This window comes from Castanea sativa, chromosome 2 (genome assembly GCF_040712315.1).
Source record: "Castanea sativa cultivar Marrone di Chiusa Pesio chromosome 2, ASM4071231v1".
In the NCBI taxonomy this organism is placed as follows: domain Eukaryota; kingdom Viridiplantae; phylum Streptophyta; class Magnoliopsida; order Fagales; family Fagaceae; genus Castanea; species Castanea sativa.
In genome coordinates this window covers 29786190-29809657 of record NC_134014.1, presented here as the reverse complement: position 1 = coordinate 29809657, position 23468 = coordinate 29786190, and the positions used below count along the sequence as shown (strand labels likewise).

Here is a 23468-nt window from a genome sequence, read left to right as displayed (position 1 = left end):
TCAAAGGCCCTACAAGGGCCACCACCTTCAAATGGTCTCAGATCAGATTGATCTTGACACCTTTGGAAATATATTGACTTCCTGTGTCTAAAAAGGTATAGAACTTGAAAATCCAACGGTCGAATCAAAAGTTATGGCTCCCGGAAGTTAGCGGTGCAACGATCGGTGCGTTAGCTCGATTTTCATGATATCTTGATTGTTCTAACTCTGATTTCGACTCATGAATAGTCGTTGGACTGAGAATTTGATAATCTCTGCAATGGCATTGGTTTCAACCCGTTTTGAAGGCGAGATCAAAATTAGGGTTTATGGGCCCGCCGAGAGTCAACTCCGGGTCAAAGTTGCCAAACGTCTTCGAAAAGCTCAGGTTTGATGTAAAACTATGAAATGTGCTGTTTTGAGGGGATTCTAACTTTGTTTGACTTTCGGTCAACCCAGGGTTAACCAGGGGCATTTTGGTCATTTTGGTTGAAAAAGGCACTTTGGGTGCTTCGGTTTCCAAACGGGTTGTGCCACATCATTATGAATGTTCTCGTGGCCCCATGGAGAGAAACTAATATTTTTGAATTTTTTGGGATCCAGCACGCAAATCGAGGGCGAACAAAATACGGTATCAACATAGTGATATTTAGCCATTTTGGGCAAAAATTGAATTTTTGGTACTATTTGTCGGCATTGATTATTAAAGGACTTTCCATCTTCTTTATTTATATTATATAATTTTAGGCAAATTTGTCTCTTTCAAATCATTGTTTGGCTGGACTTTGTTTAGATTCATTTGTACAAATTGTCTGCTCTGTTTTTGTCATTTGGTTTTACAAATAGTTGGTTTAACTTTATATTTTGCATAGTAATGTAGTTTGGAAGTTATGTATCTTTCTTAAACTTGGTTGGTTTACAGGATTCAATTTGATTTTGTTTAACATTGATGTCAAACGAAATTGTTGTGAATCCTGTTGTGGCTCAAACCAACATGAATGTTTCTACGGTGGTTTCTGATGTGAATTTGGTAGGAGGAAATACCAAGAAATACTGGGTGGACATTGAGGCTACTCGTCATGTATGCTCTAAAAAAGAAAATGTTGTCTACATATAATCTTGTGGGTGATGGAGAAAAAAATTTCATGGGTAATTCCTCAACCTCTATGGTTAAAAGAAATAGAAAGGTTGAGCTAAAGATGACTACAGGCAAGTATCTTACTTTGAAGGATGTACTGCATGTGCCAGACATTCAAAAGAATCTTGTATCGTGCTCATTATTAAGCAAGAATGGTTTTAAGTTGGATTTTGAGTCTAATAAATTTTCACTCTTTAAGAGTCGAATGTATGTGGGCAAAGGATATTTGAGCAATAGCTTGTTTAAGATGAATGTAATGGCTGTATTTCTTATTATTGATAATAATAAGAGCGCATCTTCTGTTTACATGCTTGAGTCATCTAATGTTTAGCATTGTAGATTAAGTCATGTTAGTTATCATACTTTACATAAATTGATTAGTTTACATTTACTACCTAAATTTGAAATTGATTTTGATCATAAGTGTAAAACTTGTGTGGAAGCTAAGATGGGCAGAGCATCTTTTATATCAGTTGAAAGAAGAACTGAACCTCTAGATTTAATACACATTAATGTATGTGACTTAAAATCTGTACAAACTAGAGGTGGTAAGAAATATTTCATCACTTTCATAGATGATTGTACTATATACTGCTATGTGTACTTGTTAAGGGGTAAGGATGAGGCAATTGAGGCATTCATTCAATATGAGAATTAGGTTGAGAATCAACTCAACAAAAAGAGTAAGGTTCTAAGGATTGATAGAGGTAGAGAATATAAATCACCTTTTGGTGACTTCTGTTTATATTATGGTATTGTTCATCAAACCACTACATCTTATTCACCTTAGCAAAATGGAGTTGCTGAAAGGAAAAATAGAACCTTGAAGGATATGATGAATGTGATATAGTTAAGTTCTGGTTTTTAGTAGAACTTGTGAGGGGAAACTATTCTTTCCGCCAATTATATTATTAATAAATTGCCTAGAAAGAAAACCAAAAAGACACCATATTAATTATGGAAAGGTAAAACGTCATCTTATTAATTCTTAAAGGTTTGGGGGTATTTGGCAAATGTGATTGTCCCTATTCCTAAAAGGATAAAAATAGGGTCAAAATCAGTGGATTGTGTTTTCATTGGTTATGCTCATAATAGCAGTGTATATCGGTTTCTAATTCATAAATCTGACATTCTTGACATGAATGTGAATATCATTATTGAATCAAGGAATGCAGTATTTTTTGAAAAAATATTTCCTTATAAATCCACATAAGAATTAAGTACTTTGAGTTTACATTTAGTACGTCATGATCAAGAGTTGATGGAAGAGAAGAATGAAGTTGAGCCTAGACGTATTAAGAAGGCTAAAACATCAAAACTGTTTGGTCCAGTTTTTCTAACTTATATGTTAGAAGATGAACCTCAAAGCTTCAAGGAAGCCATCTCTACATCTGAGGCAATTTTCTAGAAAGAAGCTGTCAATAGTGAGATTGAATCCATCTTACAAAATCACACATGGGAACTAGTGGATCTTCTACTAGGTTGTAAACCTCTAAGATATAAATGGATATTTAAGAGGAAATTGAAAGTTGATGGATCTATTGAAAAGTACAAGGCAAGACTTGTTATAAAGGGTTACAAACAAAAGGAAGGTGATTATTTTGACACATATTCAACTGTTACAAGAATAACATCTATTCGGATGTTGATGGCTAGAGATACATCAAATGGATGTAAAAACTGCATTATTAAATGATAAATTAAATTAAGAGATTTATATGGAATAACTTGACGGGTTTATTGTTCTTAGTTAAGAAAAGAAAGTGTATAGGCTTGTCAAATCTCTTTATAGATTAAAACAAGCTCCAAAGTATTGGCATGAGAAATTTGACAATGCAATGATGTCAAATGGGTTTAGAATCAATGAGTGTGACAAATGTGTGTATATTAAAGATACTACAAGTGGCTATGTCATTATATGTCTCTATGTTAATGATATACTCATTATAGGTACAATAATGATATCATTAAAGCTACCAAGAGAATGTTGAATGGTGAGTTCGACATGAAAGATTTAGGTGTTGCAGATGTGATACTAGGAATGAAGATTTCTAAAAAATTTGATGGACTTGTCTTATTTCAATCACATTATATTAAGAAAGTTCTCGAAAAATTCAGGAAATATGATGACAGTCTAGTGAGAACACTTGTAGATGTAAATTTACATCTAAGTAAGAATAAAGGGAAAAGAATATCTCAATTGGAGTATTCAAGAATAATAGGCAATCTTATGTATATAATGAACTGCACAAGACCGAACATAGCATATTTTGTTGGCAATTTGAGTAGATACACTAGTAATCTAGGGGAAGACCATTGGAAGACATTAGTTAGGGTTTTGAGGTATTTGAAATATACCCTAAACTATGGATTGCACTACACTCAGTATCTAGTTGTACTAGAAGGGTATAGTGATGCTAATTGGGTATTCGACACAAAATCCACGAGTGAATATGTCTTTACCCTAGGTGGTGCATTGCTAGGTCCAATGGAATTGGAATTTATTGCATTGGGCAAAGCAGGAGAAGAAGCAGAGTGGCTTTGTCATTTCCTGGAGGATATGCCAATGTGGATGAAACCTGTGCCTTATATTTGTATACATTGTGATAGAAAATCAGCTATTGGTAGGACACTGAGTCATATGTACAATGGTAAACCTTAACATATACGTCATAGACATAATACAGTGAGACAGTTGCCCTCTAATGGAATTTTTTTCATTGACTTCATAAAGTCAAAAGAGAATATAGTGGATCCGTTAACCAAAGGCTTGAATAGAGAGCAAGTAAATTGCTCATCGCGGGGAATGAGATTAAAGTCTATGACATAAAAGTCTCTAAAATGACAACCCAATCTAGTTGATTGGAGATCCCAAGATCTAGGTTCAAAGGGACAACTGAATCATGGAAACTAGTTTTATCACTATGGAGATAACATGTAACACCCCGATGTAACTTTATAGTTAACCTATCTGTTCAAGTGGTTAATTATAATTTGAATCACTTACTTTCTAAAATTAATATAAGAATATTTAATAAACATATTATTTTATAGTGCCATTGAATAAGAATTGTAAAGATTATAAATAATTAATGGCTATTTATATTATAAATATATACTAAGTATGCGCAAAACTATATTAAATGGTTAAGTTATTAGATATATAGTTGTTGGTATTTAATTAAGTGTATAAAGGTAAGGGTTTATATGCAAAGTTATTTTATTACTTGGGTTTATCTAGAATATAAGGTTATGGAAGGGTGGTAAGTAAATTTTGAAAAGTGGTAAGGGTGAATCATTAGCCCTTTTTCCTTTGCAATACATGTGCCCCACCAAGTCAATCTCCCTTATCTTTTTTTGATTACACCAGAAGGTTCAGCTTTAATTCTCCTTTTCCTATTCCTTTTTCTTTGTTCTTATTTCCTAATTCTTCCCTTGTTCTCACACGACAACACTTCATCTCTTCTTTGACTTTCTCAAAACAATTAGAAGACTCAAGAAGCTCTCTCCCTCTTTCATACCCACGGGTCCAACACCAGAAGAAAAAAAAGCTCTCAACTCTTCTCTCCCTCTCACACCTACAGGTCCAACAGCAAGAAAAAAGGTTTCTTTCAATTCTTCTCAAGTTTTGGTTCTCAATTTAAAGCTAGAGTGATTCTAGCTCTATCACTCTAAGAACTGTGTTTTGGGTAAGGGGAAAATCTAATTCTTTTAGTCTATTGTTCATTTTAAACTTAAGTGAGGGTTATATGATTTTGCATATGGGTGTGTTGGATTTTAGAGACTGTTGATTTCATGAATATGAATTGAATCATTGTTATGCTTGTACGTGCTTCTAGATGATAGACTAAAATAAAATCTGTTATGGGTAAGTGTTAAAATGAGTAAAATAGCTAGATTAACTTTATGGAATTGTTAATTGAGGTGCTGAATGTGTAGTTGATTCAGTAATTGAAGCTTGTTGAGAGTTAGTTCATGAACTTGTTAAGAGTTGCACTCATTGGCTAACCTGTTTAGTCAGTATAAATCCTGTATTTTTTCTAGGATAGCTATGAGTAAAAGGTTTATTGGAGATTATTATATGATATGTCTAGTATTTGTGTATTAAATTTCATATGAAAATACCATCGTTTGATAATTGTTTGTGAATTTACAAGAAAATGTTGCAAAGTTGTCACTGTGACAGATTATGTGTTTACGTATGATAAATTATGTATTAAATTGTATACAGTGAATTTGGATGCTAAGAGTAGTTTTTATGAATTCTAAGACACATATGGTTCTAATGGAAGTGGTCTCACAGCTATTGGATCAATATAAAAATAATGGTTTAATTTCTAAGTTGCTTGAAATTCTGGCAGGACAGATTTGAACATGTTGTCTTGTATTATTTTTAATAAATCATGGTTTTATTCTTTGACTTTGAAATTGATATGGAATCTACTAGACATCCATATAAGTGGCTTTATAAAATTTCATGAGGATCGGATGTGTTTAAATAGCCCATTCGTATTTTACAAATGAGGCATATGCTATTGAAATGAACAGTAAACAGTAAATGATAACTCCGACTTTGAGAATTTAATTCTAAAGTGAGGGTAAATGTTTTGAGCTATAATTTAATATGCTTATCATTTAGAATGTCTATATCATAGATATATTTTGTATAACTTGGCTCAAGGTTTAGTGCTCAAAGGAGGGATTCTAAACCACTCGATTGTTGTTTTTATGAAGCTGTTTCGTTCAACATATTGTATATTGCCTTGTGTAAGTTTATGCATGCACCATTACTTCCGATCTCAAACACATTCTGAATTGATTTTAAAGTTGTTTGACATGATTTGAATATGAACATTAAAATGATGGTTTTTCTTAGTTTGGTACATCATTTGTTGATGTGTGCATTGTATGTTTGGGGAACCTCGTTGAGGTGGGATTAGAATTTCCTTGATTTTAAGATATAGGTTTTGAGATGAATGTGTAAGTTTATGATAAGGAATAATTGATAGTAATAAGTTTTGATATTTGTTTTAGGTGTTATTAGTACCCAAGTCTAAGCTCCTTTGACTGTAGGCTCTTAGTTCCTCTGCTTTTAAGTAAGGGATAATTTATATGAGTATTTGGTAAGTCATGAGGTTATTTTAAAGTGTATTATGCATAAAAAGGTTTTTTATTAGAGATATGGCATATACTCATGTTTCAAATAAAGATACGTTTGTGAGTTTTCGAAACCTTATGTATATGATTTAAGCATATTGATGCTATTACTAATTCCACAAACATGATGCTTAAAGAAAACAATGGAAACGCTTTTATTATGAAATGTTATGCAAACGATGAATTTCAGTATAATGTATAAGTATGAAATGTTTTCAGGTTATGTCCTCTAGTGATTTGAACTCGGCCAGTAAGGGTTAAATTACTGGTTTTTCATGGAAAATGTTATCTGATTAGCCATTAAAAGTAGGACTAGCTCTGCTGTACCCGCCCTTGTTAGTAACGGCCAACTTATGGAGGATGCCAACCTACCTCCATGATTGAAGATATGTATTTATGATGTGATCCCGGGAATACTTGACATTGTGGGGAATGTTGGATGCCTAGCACAGTGGTGCTAGAAGCCTCCCAAATAAATACAGACTTATCAGATATGAACTAATCAATATGTTATGAACAACTATATTATTTTAATGATCATGAGAGAATGATTTTGTTTAAATGCATTATGAAAAGTTAAAAGCTCTCATGAAAAGTAGTTTCTGATGAAAAGTAGTTTCTGATGAAAAGGAAAGCTGTTCTTTAAAGACAAAAGTTTCTGAAGTTTTGTTGTGCTTTAAAGATAAAGAATTTGATGAAGAGGTCTTGGTGATCTATAAAGATAAAACTTCTGATGAAAGTATAATTTTATGTTAAGAAGTTATCAGATATCTGTTTTTTTTTTTTAATTTTTATGAAACGTTAAGTTTTATGACCATGAAAGTTATAATATCTTATGAGAAGAAGTTTATAAAGAAAAACTCTCTTATTCATCAAGATTTTTATAGTTTAAGACAAAGTTACCAATTATCTGATTTAAGTTAAAATGATTATTTTGTAATGAGAATATATACACACACACACACACACACACACACACACACAAATATGTATGTACGTACATACGTATGTATGTATGTATGTATATGATTCTAAACAATCAATATTATTTTGGTGACTTTGTAAGAAATGAAAGAAATTCAATCCAAAAAGTTTTGGTAAAATTATTCTGATAAGAAAAGGGAAAACAATTATTTTCCTACGAAGAATGTATAAGTTATTATTATAAAAAGTATAAAATACTATGCATGAAAAGATGTTCTCTTATCTGAACATTTATAAAATGAAATGATTTGATTTACATGCATTTTTATTAAATTCTTATGTATCTTACCCTTATTGAGCTGTGTAGCTTACCATTTCCACTCTTTCAGTCAACAGGTATTAATTTGGAGCAGAGGGAGCCTTAGTTAAGTTTTGGAAAGAGCTGGTTTTAGTTTTAAAGTATAGATCCTAAACTAGCAATTTAATATTTAGCTTTATAGTATTGTGTATTTTAGGATCTAATGAAAGTTGTGTACCTTAAATTATTAAGAGATGTATTATGTGAAATTTAGAATTTGAATAACTGGTGAATTATGTTATTCTTTGAGTATAGTGTAGATGCTCTGAATATCAAGTGATAAGTTATATCAAGAAGTAAAGAAACAAAAATGAAAAGAAAGTGGAAAGCTTTTGTAAAAGTTTTAGTTGGTTCTTGTTAATATCAGGCTTAAGCTTGATATTAACATGCCGGTCATGGTCACAAATCTAGGTATCGGGTTTGGGACGTGACATAACATCTCCCATCCATTCCTATGATGAAATAGTGATGACTGTAAGCGATGTTCAATGTAAGATCTGCTTTTAATAATTCTTATATCTTGGAAATCCAAGTGGGGTATAACAAGATATTTTTAATAAGAGTCACCTGTATGAGTGTGTAGTGGGCCACTTCCATGAGAATTTTAAGGTGGAATTCTCTAAAGCACTTTATGAATTTACTGAGATATGTTCAAGGCCAAAATGAACAAAACCATAAAAATGAATTGTGTTTGAAAAAGAGCTATGTGAATTCTATTGTCTTGGTATACATAACGACTGAACAGTTTAAAACATTATATTCACTAATTATCCAATATATCCGATAGTCTTTCACAAAGGAAAGTTCAAAGTCAAAAGTTATTTCTTCAGATACAATAACTTTTCTTCTACTCTTTCTGTGTCTACATTATCATTTACATTGTGTTTTATCAATTTTCATTCATGTGGGGGATTGTTAGATAAACATTATGGAGTGAATAAAAAATTGACTTCTAATGTGTTCACTTGAACATGATATTGAAGTGGTGAGAATCCTTGAGTCCCATATAGGAAATGATAGAGAATATAAGTTTTGGATTAGACATTGGGTTGGGCTTTAGGCATGTGTGGACTAGGTCCTCTTGTCTAATTAATAATAATATTTTATTATCTTATTTTTTAAGTCAGTAAGTTTGTATACAACAATTATTTCTGAAACAGTGTATATATTCAGTAACGTATATATTCATAGTCCTTCATTCATGAAAAACAACTTTTGAAAAACTCTTCTAGAGAGAAAATATTTTATGCATTCATTTGAGTCAAAGAGAGAGAAAGAGACAGATTAGTTTGCAGAGTACGAACTTTGTGTGTTTTTTCTCCGTGCAGTAAATCATTTTATCTTAGAAGGCCAGTGACTGTGAGTCCCAAAGCACCACAAATTGTATGAGAGGCAAAATCTGCTTTAAAAAGATTGTGTTAAACACAAGACTTGATTTCTATTATTCATCCTTCACACATTTGGCCATCGAGTTTTTAATTATTTGCAGATTTCTTCTTATATATACAGTATCTTTTTAGTATTTTTGTCTATCGCATTTGTTTGTGTTATTGCTTATATTTAGATATGTATATTGTTTCTTTTTTTTAATCATAAAAGTAAATTGTTGACATATATCCAAGAATGATTAATGTTGTTTTTTTTTTTGTTTAATAGATCAAAAGATTAAGGTTATTTTGTATGATTGGAATTTGGAATGAATAATTTTCTCCAGTATAGGTCAAAAAATATGTCTGAATTTGTAGGAAGAAAAGCTAAAATTTTCATTATTGATATTTCTCCAACAAAAAAAAAAAATCATTATTGATATATATTGTAATTTGTTTTAGTCATTTGATATATATATATTACTATATTAGTAAAACCCTCTGTTTATATGGAGTAACCTTAGTATATTGTTCAAGTTAAATTGTTTTATCTTCTAAAAAAAATTAAATTAAATTATTTTAAAAATAAATTATTGTGTAAAAAATAAAAATAAAAAAATAAACCGCCAAAGCCACTGAACTAGAGTAGCGACTTTACATATCTCTCAATAATTTTCTTCACTTTCTCTCTAATTTTTCTATCCCAGCAAACACTGAAACAGGAAGACTTCCATTTCTCAGTCTCTGTCCTTTTTTTTTTTTTGAGAATTATTCCATTTCTCAATATCAAAACTCTTTTGTTATTTTCACCAATTGTCCAAAAAGCTCAAAAAAAAAAAAAACCTTGTACTGTTTACCAGTCCCAACAAATTCCAGATCCTTTCGCTTCAAGTTCACCATATATGCACAAAATGGGTGTGTATCTGTATGTCTGCTTGTATGTACTTTTGCATGCCTGTATTTATGTTCTGGGTTTTTGGCATTGTGGATGTTGTAATTTTTTATTTCTTCATGTGCATAACAATTGTTTGACGAAATGTTTCAATGAGTGTAGGTTTATGAGAGATACTTCTGGCAGATTTGAAGAGTAGGAGGGTTGGTTTTTTCTTTGAATTGAAAGATGTATGGGAGAAAGGCATGCCAGCTGGTGAAAGAACTAGCAAGTGGTGAAAAGGCGTAGCTCACTCCTTACAATGTAAGTCCTGGATCTTGGTTTTTTTAATGCTTAGCTAGCACAGCAAAAGATTTTGGTTGTTTCGTGTCCTAATGAATACAAAGCTTTTGGAAATGGGAGGATGGGGTATTTTTTTGGGAAATTTTTATAAATTTATCTGGTTGGGTATGTTTCTGTTCATCAAAATTTGGTGATTTATGGCTGTGAATTTTAATTTTTGTTGAAAATTCATGGTTTAATCAAGTGATGTGCACATAATTTCTACCTTCTTGTCAATAATTTTAAAATACCACTATAACCATATGCATATCACATGATTAAATTCATCAGGTTTTAGCAGAAAAGATTAATAGAAGGTTTGATTTGTCACAAACCTAAAGTTTAGGGGATTAATTGTTCAAATTGAATGTCCAAGGAGTTAATTGATGCTCACGTCAAAATCCAAAGTAGTACTAGTGAACCCCCGTGCACCCTGTTTTTCTTTTTGAAAATTATTCAAAATTTGATGGTACATGGTTTGTTTGTTAGCATGGCTTTATTAATGGATAGGTGCTTGGTGCTATTGGTTCCAAAACAATATTACTTCATTTTGTGCAAGTTTTTCCTTTCTGGTCTATAACTTAACCTTTTATTGGATATATTTTATTTAGATAAATTCCATATCTGTAGATTTCTTTTGGCCATAATCTTTGGTGTTTTGTAATTTCTCTTAAATTAGAACATAGCATTTTGCAAAACATACAGGATCTTGTTAATGCTTGTCGCTTGAATGATAAGTGCACTCTTTGTTGAATGTTATCTCTTTCTTAATAATGTTTGAAAATTCATTGGGGACGTAGAACTTGATCTTCTAATTTTACATTGTTATTTGAACAGAAAACAATAAACGTTTTCCTTGAAATTGGATCTTTCTCACTTTCTTGTCTCCAATTTTTTAAGCCTTGGGTCCATAATTGCTTCATAAGCCCACCTGTTTTCTTTTACAGGACATGGCAATCTATGTCGTGTGGCAACACTTTTGACGCCCAAATGTGGCAAAACTCAGATCATCAATTTTGATCATTTTTCCCCTTTGATAAAATATTTTGAAACTTTTATCTAGATACATGGTGCATCCCCTATCTCATTTTCAACTTTCCCTCAGGATTTAACATTACCATCGACAACTCTCTCTCTCCCCCTTCAATTCCGTTGTCATGCTACCTTTAACTTGACTCTCTCTTTTACTATGATCTCGTAGAGCGACCTGTTTGATCAAGTAATTGCAGAATGTAGTCAGCATCACCTCGACCTTCAGTCCTTGATAAGGTGATGCTATTTTCCTGGTTTGCTCACTTTTTATTTATTTATTTATTTTTGGGTTTCTTTATTCTTATATTTTTACCTTTGCAATACTGGTCCAGTAAATGATATATATATATATATATATATTATATGTCATCTTTTGCTTGGATATCCTTGTTCCTGCATGTGGTTTGCCGGCTTTGAGGTTAATGTTCTGGTAATATAGCGATAAAAGCCTTAGTTATAGTGACAGATTCCTCCTAAATAGCGTGCAGCTACTGCTTTAATTTCTTGGATAATGAATCAGAGGCTAATTTTTCTCCATTATTTGCTCCCACTAAGTGTTGATGTGGATCCAAAATTCCTAGAACTCCAGATTTTAGAGTTGAACTTAATTAAAAAATGCTAAACATAGGTCTAATAATTTTAAGAAGCACCCTCCCATGCTGATCTCTAATGCCTTCTTCTAACTTTTAAACTAGCAAAGATAAACGTGTTTCCAAGGCGCACTCAAATGTGCATTTAGTTGCGTGGACATGTACAAGTATACATATCAGCATATCTGTGCATATTTGATGCATACATGAATAACTGTTGGATAATTCTTTAAAATAGTCAAATTGCAATTAGAGGATACATAAAAGGGAGTAGCACTCTAGGATCCAAAACTGATAGGAACCCCAAATTATGTCATATGCCTTATAATCTCCTTATAGTTGTTATAACACCTTTAGTTAGTTACTTAGTTGAGATTAGGATCGATTAGTTAGGATTTGAGCACATGTAGCTCATTTAACACATGCTTAATTCATAGAGCACATGTTGAATTAATTAGCCAATTATCTTAAGCCATGTGGGCCAATGAGTTTAGAGTTAGTTTATCAATGAAGAATAAACCAATTTCTTAGTGCATCTCTCTCTCTTAATCTCTCTCTTTCTCTGTGGAGGTCTAGGTCCCCTTGAAGTGGCCTACAACAACTACTATTCCCATTCACCATTCTTACTTTTCCACAATTCATATTCATATTCTAGCAAGTTCTTATCAAAAACATCCTCTCCAATGAGCTTAACCCCAAAATTTCTCCTTCTATAAGAGAGAATTAGCTCCTTCTTTTGTGTGTGTGTGTGGCTAAAGTCTCAACCATGGGACAATTTCGCATAGCAGCTGAGTTATTTTTATTATTATTGTTTTTGGGGGTGGGGGTGGGTGGGGATTGTTTTCTTAGCTAGTTGGCAATTTGAAAATTCTGGTAACTCATTCGGCTGGAATTTATTTTTGGGAATTCCTTTCATTCATTGACTATTATTGCAACTCTATTACCATTTTCATATGCAATGATATATTAACATCAGTTTGGTTTGATTTGGCTCATAAGCCTCATACGACTTTATATTACCACAGAAAAATGCAGGAAGAAGGATTGGATGTGCAAACAACTAGAAATGCAGATCACTATGGAGTGCTCACCCACCACCTTTCTTTAGTTCGCAATAAGTGCTGTCTAATGGCATATGTGTAACTATTTCTTTCTTGCCTTCTATTTTTTATGTGCTAACCTTTTCTAGCTTCCTCTTCTGTTGGAGGTTCATCATCTTCACCAGTTATCATGGGTATGGATATGGTATTGATAACCATGCAGGTACAACAGAGCAGAAACTATACGAAGTTTGATATGGAAAGTAGGGCCGGTGCTTCCTCAAGAAATTCAAGAGAAGCTCAGTCACACAGAGGAAGACTATTTTAAGAAACATGCTGGAACTTTGCAATCATATATGTCAAGACTTGACCTTGATTTGACTGTGGTAACCTCTCTCTCTCTCTCTACACACACACACAAAAATAGGCAAATTAAAATTTATATTATGGGATTATCAATGCTACAGAGTTGGAAGTATCCATATTCTGATTTTTTTTTTTTTAAGAATTATTTATATAGATTGATTCTGCACCTCAAAAGTAATACCTATATCTTTTCTTTGACAGGATATGGTGCCACTCAAAGATCCCTACATCCAAGTGAGAGTCCTTGACAATTTTGGTGTGGTACTAAGTGACGATAAGACAACCAATTTTGCTCGACACTCAATGCACTTTCTTAAACGAACTGATGCTGAACAATTTATCTCAAGGGTGGGTTGTCCGCAGTAACTTTAAACTTGAATTCTCATAGCAGAATGGTTTTTGTGAGTTCTTCTAACCTTCCATCTTATTCCTTTGATAACAGGGTTTGATGGAGGAGCTCACCAGCTGACTTAGCACCTTATTTTCTCAATGTTTATCTCTTTCTATGTAAATGTAGAGAAGAGATCAGTTATGTCTTAGCATTTCTTACCTGTGAAGGGTGCCCCGTTGTCATTTTCTTTTTGAAAATGGGTAAAACTTAGGTACAGGTTCTGCCCACATAAGAGCATCAAGAGCTGTGAAGAGCTTTTAGAGTCTCCGGGCAATGCTTCTAGACTGAAACCAAATGGTTATCTCAATGTAAATGGTTAGTTTGTTATCAGTTTCTCTCACTTACATATGAGACAGGGCAGGACCAGTTGCACATATGACAAATCTTAGCAATCTGAGAAAAAACCAAATTTGAAAGATAAATAATAAAGGAAACAATTAGGAAAATTAGCACAGCATTAGCAGTCTGAAATCTAAATAACACAGAGATGGACGACCTAAAACACGCTTTAGTTTGAAATAAGCTCTATTATAGGAAAAGCAAATGCTTGGCAATGGATGACCTAAAATGCCTGCCATGTTACATCTGGTAGTTCTAGAATTGGACGGGATGCACATGAAGAGATAATGCTATGGAAGTATTCAAATTCTCAAATAAACCAAAAAATGGCAATGATTACGAGTTAAGGCACATAAGAAGTCCATTTTTTTTATTATGACTTCTAGTATTATAAATAATAGATAATACTAATCTTTCTTTTTCTTTGATTTGATGGTGGTGTGTTGTTTTTGCAAAGGTAAATGGGACTTTTGTGCACACGATAATCTTTTGATAAGTAAATAAAATTCATTAGAAAAACACAAAAAAGACCGGCAAGTCTAGTATGTGAGAATTATACAAGCCAAAAAGAAAAGGTTGAGAATTCAACCTCTGAAATTCAGATGATTAATGGAATCTAAGAATGATGTCAAGCATAATCCCACTCGTGTACCTCTGAAATTCAGATGATTAATGGAATCTAAGAACGATGTCAAGCATAATCCCACTCGTGTACGGTGCATAAAAAATTAAAATTCTCAACTTCAACACTAACAGTTCATTGTCTTCAAATTTGAGTTCTTTTCAGATAGTCAACATCTGCACAAGGAACGCCCTTCGAAGTGTTAACTAGAGATGGAGTCAGGACTTGTAGTTAGAGGATGACTTTGCTACTAGTTTTGTACGGTGGCTTAGCCACTTAGGTTTTTTTTTTTTCCTGAATTTGATGCATGTTGTTGGGTAAGGACAATTATTTTGTTTGAAAATTTTTAAAAGGTCACGTTATTTGTTTTGGGTAAAATTGGTTGATTACTTTTTCTTTTTTTTAAATTTTACTATTGGTAATTTTTGTTGTTGGACTAATTTTTTTGGGCCGGTATATTTTGTTTTAAATTTATAGATTTTTTTTTATGGTCTTTAAAAAGAACAAAAAGCTAGAACTACAATTTTTTATTTTTTATTTTTTTTTACAAATTAGTGATGTGGTGAGTAGTTATTAGTAAGTAAAAAAGTGGTATAAGTGGTGAGCCTAGATGTGAATCAATAAGAATTTGATATCTCAAGAATTTGCAAAAATATTGTAGAAAACTTTGTGGCTATAATATCACTCTTAAAAGAATTAATGATATTGTTAAGGAGCCAAAGTATAATTTTAAAGAACAAAATTGCTAAAATTAATACCTAGTATATATTCAAAATTATATTTTTTTTCAAAATTAGGGCCAAGCCAAAGGCTACCTCTGTCCTTGGTGTCAACCTTGTCATATTTCTAATGTTCCATTTGGTTGTAAGGAATTTAGGGATGGCATTGGGGCAAAGCGGGGTTGGGTCAGGGCAGAAGAAACTCATGTGAGGTAGGACGAGTTTAAGTAGATAGAAGATGTTTTACTAATCCTAACAAGATTGCTCCAACATGGATAAGATAAAGATGAGATATAAAGGCAAAGTGTGACAGCGAGAGCTTAAAATGTTTTAAAGATAATCTATAATATGTATATAAAATAAAATATTATAATTAGGTTATATATAACAATTTTTTACATTATTATGTATAAATAAGTTAAATAAATAAATTATATATATATATATAGAGAGAGAGAGAGAGAGAGAGAGAGAGAGAGAGAGAGAGAGAGAGAGAGGTGGGACAAGCAAAACCTCCACTTGGGGTTGGGAAGTGAGGCATGGTGAGTCATGTAGAGCAAGCCATTTTATCATCCTTAGCGAAAATGGAAAAGTGGAATGAGATAAAATGTTTTAATTTTCCACGATGTGTGTTTGGTTAGAAAGATGAAAAATAAATATAAATTTTCTTTATTTGGTTGAAAAGAAAAATAAGAAGATGAAAAATGTAATTTATATAAATTTACTAAAAATTGGTAGAAATAACCAAATAAGACAAACATGATAATTAGTGGGCAGAGAAAAATAAATAAAAAAGTGGTGTGGGAAGTGCAATTGAATCATTTTAACTTAACTATCCATTTTCACCCTTATTTCTATCTCCCTAATTTGAGGGTAAAACAATTTGATAGACACAAGTGACACCTAGGTCTCACCATTTTCCTTCTTGTTTTTCCTAGTTAATCAAACAATGAAAAATATCAATTTTTCACAAAAATTTTCACCAAAAGTTTTCTATTCTTATTGTTTTCACCCTAACCGGACTAAAGCCTAAAAGTGCCCATTCCAACAAGCCAACAAGCTGATGACAAATCTTGTCATAACAGGAAACGACATTCATAATTCAAAATAATATTATTCATTATACATTATAATAATATATTATTTTTTTAATACTAAGTATTTTAACACACACAATATCTAATTATAATATTATTAATATAAAATAATAATAATAGTAATTATTATTATTATTATTCTTAATAATAATATATATTTATTAGAATATAAATATAAAAATAATTAATAAATAATCAGATGTTCCATTTTATAACTATAAATGTAATTACTATACCATTATTTATTGTAACGAACATGAATGAAGGTTTCAAAAATTTTGGGACTATACTCTTTAAAATTAAAAATCCCAGAATTACTTAAAATATTATTATGTAAATTTTCTAAAAAGAAAAGAAAAGAAATAGAAAGGGCCATTTATCAATAATAAAAAATGGTGTAACTAGAAAAGATATCTCAAATATGTGTATATAATATAAATTAGAGTACAACTTACCACCTGAGTAAATTTAGATTTTTGATTTGATGCTATATTGGATGATAAAATGCAGTGCGATTAGTGATATGATAATAAAATAAAGTAGGAATGTAAAGTGGAAATATGTAAAGTTGGAGCCATTATTACAATTGATGTTATACATTGGAGTAATAATTTATTTTGGAACATCTAAACTTTTTACCTTTAATATCATTTGAGTCGTTTTCAAAACATGGTATATAACTCTCAGTCTGCATAATACTTTTGTGAAGAATACTGAACAAATGATTAGGTTATTCCGTTATTTTAAAGCCAAATCTCACTTTTGACATTAAAGAAAATAGTTAGTAACACGCAAAATCATGTTCTCTTTCTCTTTCTTTTTCTTTTTCTTTTTTTAATAAGCCGCAAAAAATGATGTTCATGGAAACCAAAAAAATCTTACTTACTAGTTACTACTCTGTTTTATGTTATGTAGTAGTAGTAGAAGTGTATTGGAAGAACAACCTATAGCTGAGACCTGGAACCAAACAACCTGGCATTGATGCCTTTCCCACGCCAAGAAGCCAAGAAAGTGCCCAAAAGTACTGTATGTATTCCACGAGACCTCCAGCTCACTCCTTTTAAATAACAATTTTATTATTATTATTATTATTATTATTTTAAATCACACCCACTTTCTTTCTTTTTTTTTTTTTGCTAAATGCCAATATCTCTCACATATATACCGTTTACATTTACCCATATGATGAATTGATAGCTTCTTTGAGGGGAAAAGCGAAAGCATATGGCCATATTTCTCTTACATACTTAATTTTTTTTTTTTATAAAGTCAGATGTAATTTGTATTTTTGTGAGGTTTGGAAGATATATATATATATATATATATATATATACACACACACACATATATATACACTTCTTTTTTTTGAGAAGAAGGTTTGGATGATATTGGTTTACAAATTTCTTACATACTTTATTAAACAAAAAGTTTAACCACAAAATTAGTTGTAACTTAAAGTTATAAACATTACTCCATATTTTGAAAATCTAATATTTAAATTGTATGTTTTTTACGCTTTTAATACACATGTCAAATTTTGTGTTAATCAATATATGATCTATATAAGCTTATATTTTACACATAATTTCAAACTACAAAGACTTGTAATTTAAATAATTTATTAATGACATAGCTATTGATCTTTAATTTTTTCTAAAAATTTTGCAAGCATAGAGGATATAAGAAGAATATGTAATCTAATGGTAAATTTATCAAAATTCACATCCTATAAAAGATATTAAGTAACGTAGTAGTCTAAGGTTACAACTAATTTTGTAACTAAACTTTGTCCTACTTTATATTTGTTATTAACCGTTTTGTTTTACAAAGTTTTTATTCAAATTGGGTTGAAGGAGGATTAGAAGATCATCCATGTATATTGTATCACATCATCATTTTAATAAGTTACATGATTATTAAAATGTCTATTTGGCACAAAACTTATATCTTTTCTATTTAGCTTTTTGTTTTTTGTTTCGACCTTTTTTTTTTTTTTATAAATTAACAAAACTAGCTTTTTATGAAAATATGCTAGATTTTAAGATTTTATCACATGTTTATAGCATACAAACTAACACAAATTCATTCTAAAAAAACTTACCAAAAATTATATTTTTTGATAAATACTATATAGATTAGCTACCAAAAATTGTTGGATACCAAATAGACTATGCCACCAAAAATACTAACAAATAATACTTTAATTTATTATTTTTTTTAATGAGCTTCTAATGATAATTTTTTTATCATTAAACTAAAATATTAGTCTGTTTTTAATGTAAATGAAAATTATACTCTAAATTTGTTATTCAACTAGGAAAGAGATATATAACGGTAAGAAACAAAAGCAAAAAGAAAAAAAAGGGAAAATGAAAGGAAAAAGAGTAGGTGCTCCCTCGTCTTCCCGATATATTGACCAATAGAGAAAGAACCAAACTATCTTTTTTTTTTTTGGTAGAAAGAAACCAAACTATCTAAAAACATTTTACCCAACTAAACTCCAAAACCTCACGATTCCCAAGATTAACAGAAAAAAAACAAAGACCCATCTTCCGCTGCCTCATCATCATCATAGTATTACTCTTTCTCTCTCTCTCTCTCTCAAGAAAATAAAGAAACAAAAGCAATACCTTCACATTTTTCACAGTTACACACTCACTCTCAGACTCTAACACTCTACTCTATACCTGCTGCATCATCATCATCATCATCATCATCGTCAGTACCACCCAAAATGAGCGGTTCGACCCGGCGGAAACCCGGGTCGTGGTCACGGCGTGAGTCACAAGCTCGCCGGAGATCATGGTGTTGCTCATTCACGGTCCCACCTTCCAGCCCCGAAAACCTCTCACTCTCTCGCTCTCATTCTCACCCCAAAACTCTCTCATCAAAACCCACAAACTCCTCCGTTCCCAACTCCCCACTGAGCACTAAATCCGGGCTGAGTCTCGTGGGCCGCACCCGGATCGACCCACGTCGGATCTTGTCCCCGGGTCGGGTCTCCCCCATCGACTCCGATCCCACCGTCCATTCCATTATCCAAGAAGAAATCATCACAGCCGTTGATTCCTCCCTACCCGACCCGAAACCCGAAAGCTTTCGGGCCCCACCTGAGATTTCCGACAAGGAAGCTACTGTGTACGACGTGAGGTTGAACTTGAGAGGGAAAACTGGTGGTGGGTGTTTGGTTTTGGAGCTGAACTCGCAAGTTCTGAGTACGAGTTCTGAAGTGTTCGCTGGTTTAATCAGCGAGTTTAAGAGGAATGGTTCTTCTTCTTCGAAGATGTGTAGGATTGAGGTTCCAGAAGTGGAGAATCTTGGGGTGTTTAGAGAGACTATCGAGCTCATGTTCGAGGACGATATTCCTAAACGTCTCTCGAAGATCGGTGTCTACCGCTCAATCGATATTCTCGAGGTTTGTTTGTGCTTTTTGGTTTTTGTTTTATGTGATTTTTTTTTTAACTGGATTTTTGTTCAATTGTTGTTTGTCATAGTAATATCTAAGTGGGTTTTATCTCTAAAATTAATTTTTGTATTTTTTGGGTGTGTGTGTGATTGAAGTGTTTTTGCTTGGTTTGATGTGTTAACTGATAAGTGTATGTGAGTGAGTGAGATTATGTGCACTGTCGCATGAAATAGCATGTATGAAGAGTGGGGGGCTATGAGGTTAATGAATTTGGATATTTGTGTTTTGAATCAAATTGTGTTTGGGTAAAAAAAACTAATTATGCACAAGACTTTAGAATCCTATAAATTGTAAGAATTGAAATATCCCTAGACTCTCAAACTTAATACCCATAAATAATATGGTAAGTCTCCTGAATTTTAAATTAGTACTTTAAATTCTTGCAAAATGAACGCAACCTAAAAAGAATGTGGCTTTATGGGGCAATTTGGCCCCTTCCATTTTGAGGAAACAGGACTTATAAGTTTGTTGAATTTAGTGGTTGCCTAAGTTTAGAGTGCAGATGACCAATAGTTTCAATCAAAGAAAATACCTCAACAAAGAAAAAGAAAAAGAAAAAGAACGTTCTTGTTATTTTTGAGCAAAACATAAATATATATATATATATATATATTTTTTTTTTGAGATTGGATGGATAAAATTCTGCTTAGCCCGTCAGGGGTGAAAAGCCCCTGGATTACCCGGTAACTGGTTCTAGCGGGTGGGGTCAATTGCCCTTAGGAGTTTGATTAACAGTGAGGATTATTGTACAGTATATCTGAGTGAAGTTCTCCTGCGTCATCAAAAAAAAAAAAAAATTGGATGGATAAAATATGCAATTTGAAAGAAAGAAAGAAAAATCTCCCTTATTTCTTGTCTTAGGTGATAAAGAGAGTGATGTTTGAGGAGATCCTACTTTCAATCTTATGATCAAAAAGGAACAAAAAAAAAATCAGGGAGGGGGGTTGGTGAGGATTAAAGTTACACTGTAAAGTTAAGAAGATCAATGAAATTTTAAAAAGAAGAGACTATATACTGCCTAAAATTATCATGAAAAAATCTTAAGAACAGGGACTGAAGGGGTATGATTGGTCAGTTATCTCCATATATTCCGTATTATGCACAATGGAACTATACTCCAATATTTTCCTGTTAAAAGACTCCAAAACTTCTCCCTCCAACTAGCAAGTATTTCAATAATCCACAATGCAACCCAAAAGGAGAAAACAACAAGGCCCACAACTCCCAAGCAGTCTTCTATGGTGAGTTATTAAACTGTCCAGTCCATCAATTCTATGCTAGTTTTACACATACCATACCAATCATGATCTTCCCCCACTATCAGAATCCACTAAAGCTGCTGACCATACAAAGAAAGCAATGCTCCATGGTGCTTCAACGCCCTATATACTTTCCCATGGACGTTACACCTGTAAACCCTTGCAAAGCATTATAACGAGAACTTCAATCAGATTTTCTAACCTCCAATACGACCTTCCACCTAAGGGATAATTAGAACACACAAACTCGAACAAAGAATCCATCAGCTCTAACTCCCAATCTTGGAATGCTCTAAAGAAACTAAGGTTCCATTGTTTGCTCTCTTCTCTTGAAATACGTGGACATAAGCTATAGAAGCGTCCTTATCCTCACACATTATTGATTATTTTTGTTACAATGAGATCAATACTGCTTTCTTTTTACTTCTTTTGGTTGGATGGTTGGGTAGGGGGTTTAGATAAGTTCAAAGTAAATCTACCCACAGGGGATGTATCAGTGGTAGGTAGGATTGGCATAGGTATTAGGTCTAAATATTAATATTAAAAATTAGGAAGTGTGTACATAAGGAAGTTGGTCCTCTAATGTGATTTGAGGTTTCTTTCCCTGGAAATTGCTGTCTATGCACATCTTGGTCATTTATTTTCTCTACTCATGTCGGTAGTATGATGCCCTGCATGATTACTGTGTTCACCTCATTGTAGAGCGTGGAGGTACCAATTGCTTTTTCTCAATTGCATATCTAATTTTTTTTATTTTTTTTATTTTTAAAAGGTAGTAACAATTTTGCAGTTGAGAATTAGACTTTATCAATTTGATGGATCTGTTCTAAGAGATATATAAAATTAATTGGAGAGAGAGAAAGAGGACTTCTTTGAATTGAAACGATGGTGTTAACTAAGAAAGCTTCTGTGAATTGTGAACTATGGGATCTGTAATAATAGTTGTGTGCCTCTTTAACAATGTCTTCTCTTATTATTACTAGGTATCAGCAGGTATAATGTTCACCAAGGGAGTTTTGTCCTGTTTAAAGTACCTTGAGGCTGTTCCTTGGACTGAGGAAGAAGAGGAGAAACTGAGGATCCTGTTTTCAAGATTTAAGTTCGATGATGTAACAACTAGAGATATTTTGGCCAGACTGTACTCTCGTAACTCAGTAGATTCCCAACAACATTTAGCTAGACAGATTGTTTGGTCTATCACCAGTTGCACTGATGCTAATGCTAGGAATGAGCTAAAACCTTTAGTAAAGGGTCTCCTGTGCAGAAGTTCAGTCTATGAGAAGGACCATGCTGACATCAATAAGGAAGATCTATACAGTGTTTGCCAGTCCTGTCTGAGTTCGATTGTCTGCTTGTTTGAGGAGGCTTCTGACACTATTCCCAGTGAGAAATTGGCCAAGAAGGAAAAGGGCAGGCCCTTGATTGAACGAATCTCAAGAGAAGTTGATAACATCAACTGGTTGCTAGAAATCCTTCTTGATAGGCAAATGGCTGAGGAGTTTGTGGATATGTGGGCAGATCAGGGTGAACTGATTAAGATGCATGAGAATGTGTCTCCAATGGTCAGGTATGAGCTTAGCAGGGTTTCGGCACTCCTATTCATTGCAATGGGGACCAGAAAACTGCATTGCCGGTCAGAATCAAGATCAGGACTTCTCCTGGCATGGTTTGGCCCAATGTTATTGGACTTTGGTTGGCTGCAGAGATGCAGAAAAGGGCTTGACATGAAGGCATTGGAGGAAGCTATGGGTCAGACACTCCTTACTCTTCCTATGAAGCAGCAGTATATGCTATTTATGGAATGGTTTCGGTGTTTCTCCAAGCATGGCACTGAATGCCCTAATCTAAGCAAAGCCTTTCAGATTTGGTGGCGCCGCTCATTCCTAAGAGGCTCTGAAACTTATGCAATTGAAACCAGGTAACTGGTAAGCCTCTTTTCGTTTACAACTTGTGTGTAGTATTTTAGAAGTTTAGGGGAAGAGATTCTGGAAAACATCTGGGAGTCAATAATGTAGATCAATTGTGTAGAATTGTTGTAACAGCTGTAAGTGCATAAAATGGCATATCACAATTCTATTAGATTATCCATCCTTGTGTCTCCAGGAGTTCTTAATTTTGCCATTTTAAATACTGGACTTTATTAGCCGTGACATTCTACATGCTCTGTTTTGTCAGAAAATTCTTAGACACTCTTGGAGTACGGAAAAATGATGCTCCTTCCTCTCACGTTCATGGTGGACTCCACCATGAATTTAATAAATGGACATTATTATGAATGTTCGAGAAAAAAACATTATTCTTCATACTCCAGAAGTACTCAAGAATTACTCCCGTCCATATCATATAAATAAACCACCAACGGAGAACCTTTCTTTGGTACTTGTTACTTTGAATCCTCTCATAAATATTGT

The 23468-nt window shown here is 32.8% G+C and overlaps 1 protein-coding gene and 1 pseudogene across 1 annotated transcript; both read left to right on the top strand.

Moving 5' to 3' along the window:
* Positions 1 to 9252: 9252 nt before the first annotated feature.
* LOC142626112 (uncharacterized) lies at positions 9253 to 13886 on the top strand (annotated as a pseudogene).
* Positions 13887 to 18889: 5003 nt separating this feature from the next.
* On the top strand, positions 18890 to 23155 carry LOC142626142 (BTB/POZ domain-containing protein At2g13690). The gene is made up of 2 exons (XM_075799928.1): positions 18890 to 19747; positions 22041 to 23155. The coding sequence occupies exons 1-2, from the start codon at positions 19067 to 19069 to the stop codon at positions 22977 to 22979; spliced, it is 1620 nt and encodes a 539-aa protein (XP_075656043.1). The 5' UTR covers positions 18890 to 19066; the 3' UTR covers positions 22980 to 23155.
* Positions 23156 to 23468: the final 313 nt, after the last annotated feature.

Excerpts from the sequence above, each read along its gene's own strand:
- LOC142626142 (XM_075799928.1), top strand. The coding sequence starts at position 19,067 with ATGAGCGGTTCGACCCGGCGGAAACCCGGGTCGTGGTCACGGCGTGAG. Across the intron at positions 19,748-22,040 it reads GCTCAATCGATATTCTCGAG|GTATCAGCAGGTATAATGTT; the intron begins GTTTGTTTGTGC and ends TATTATTACTAG.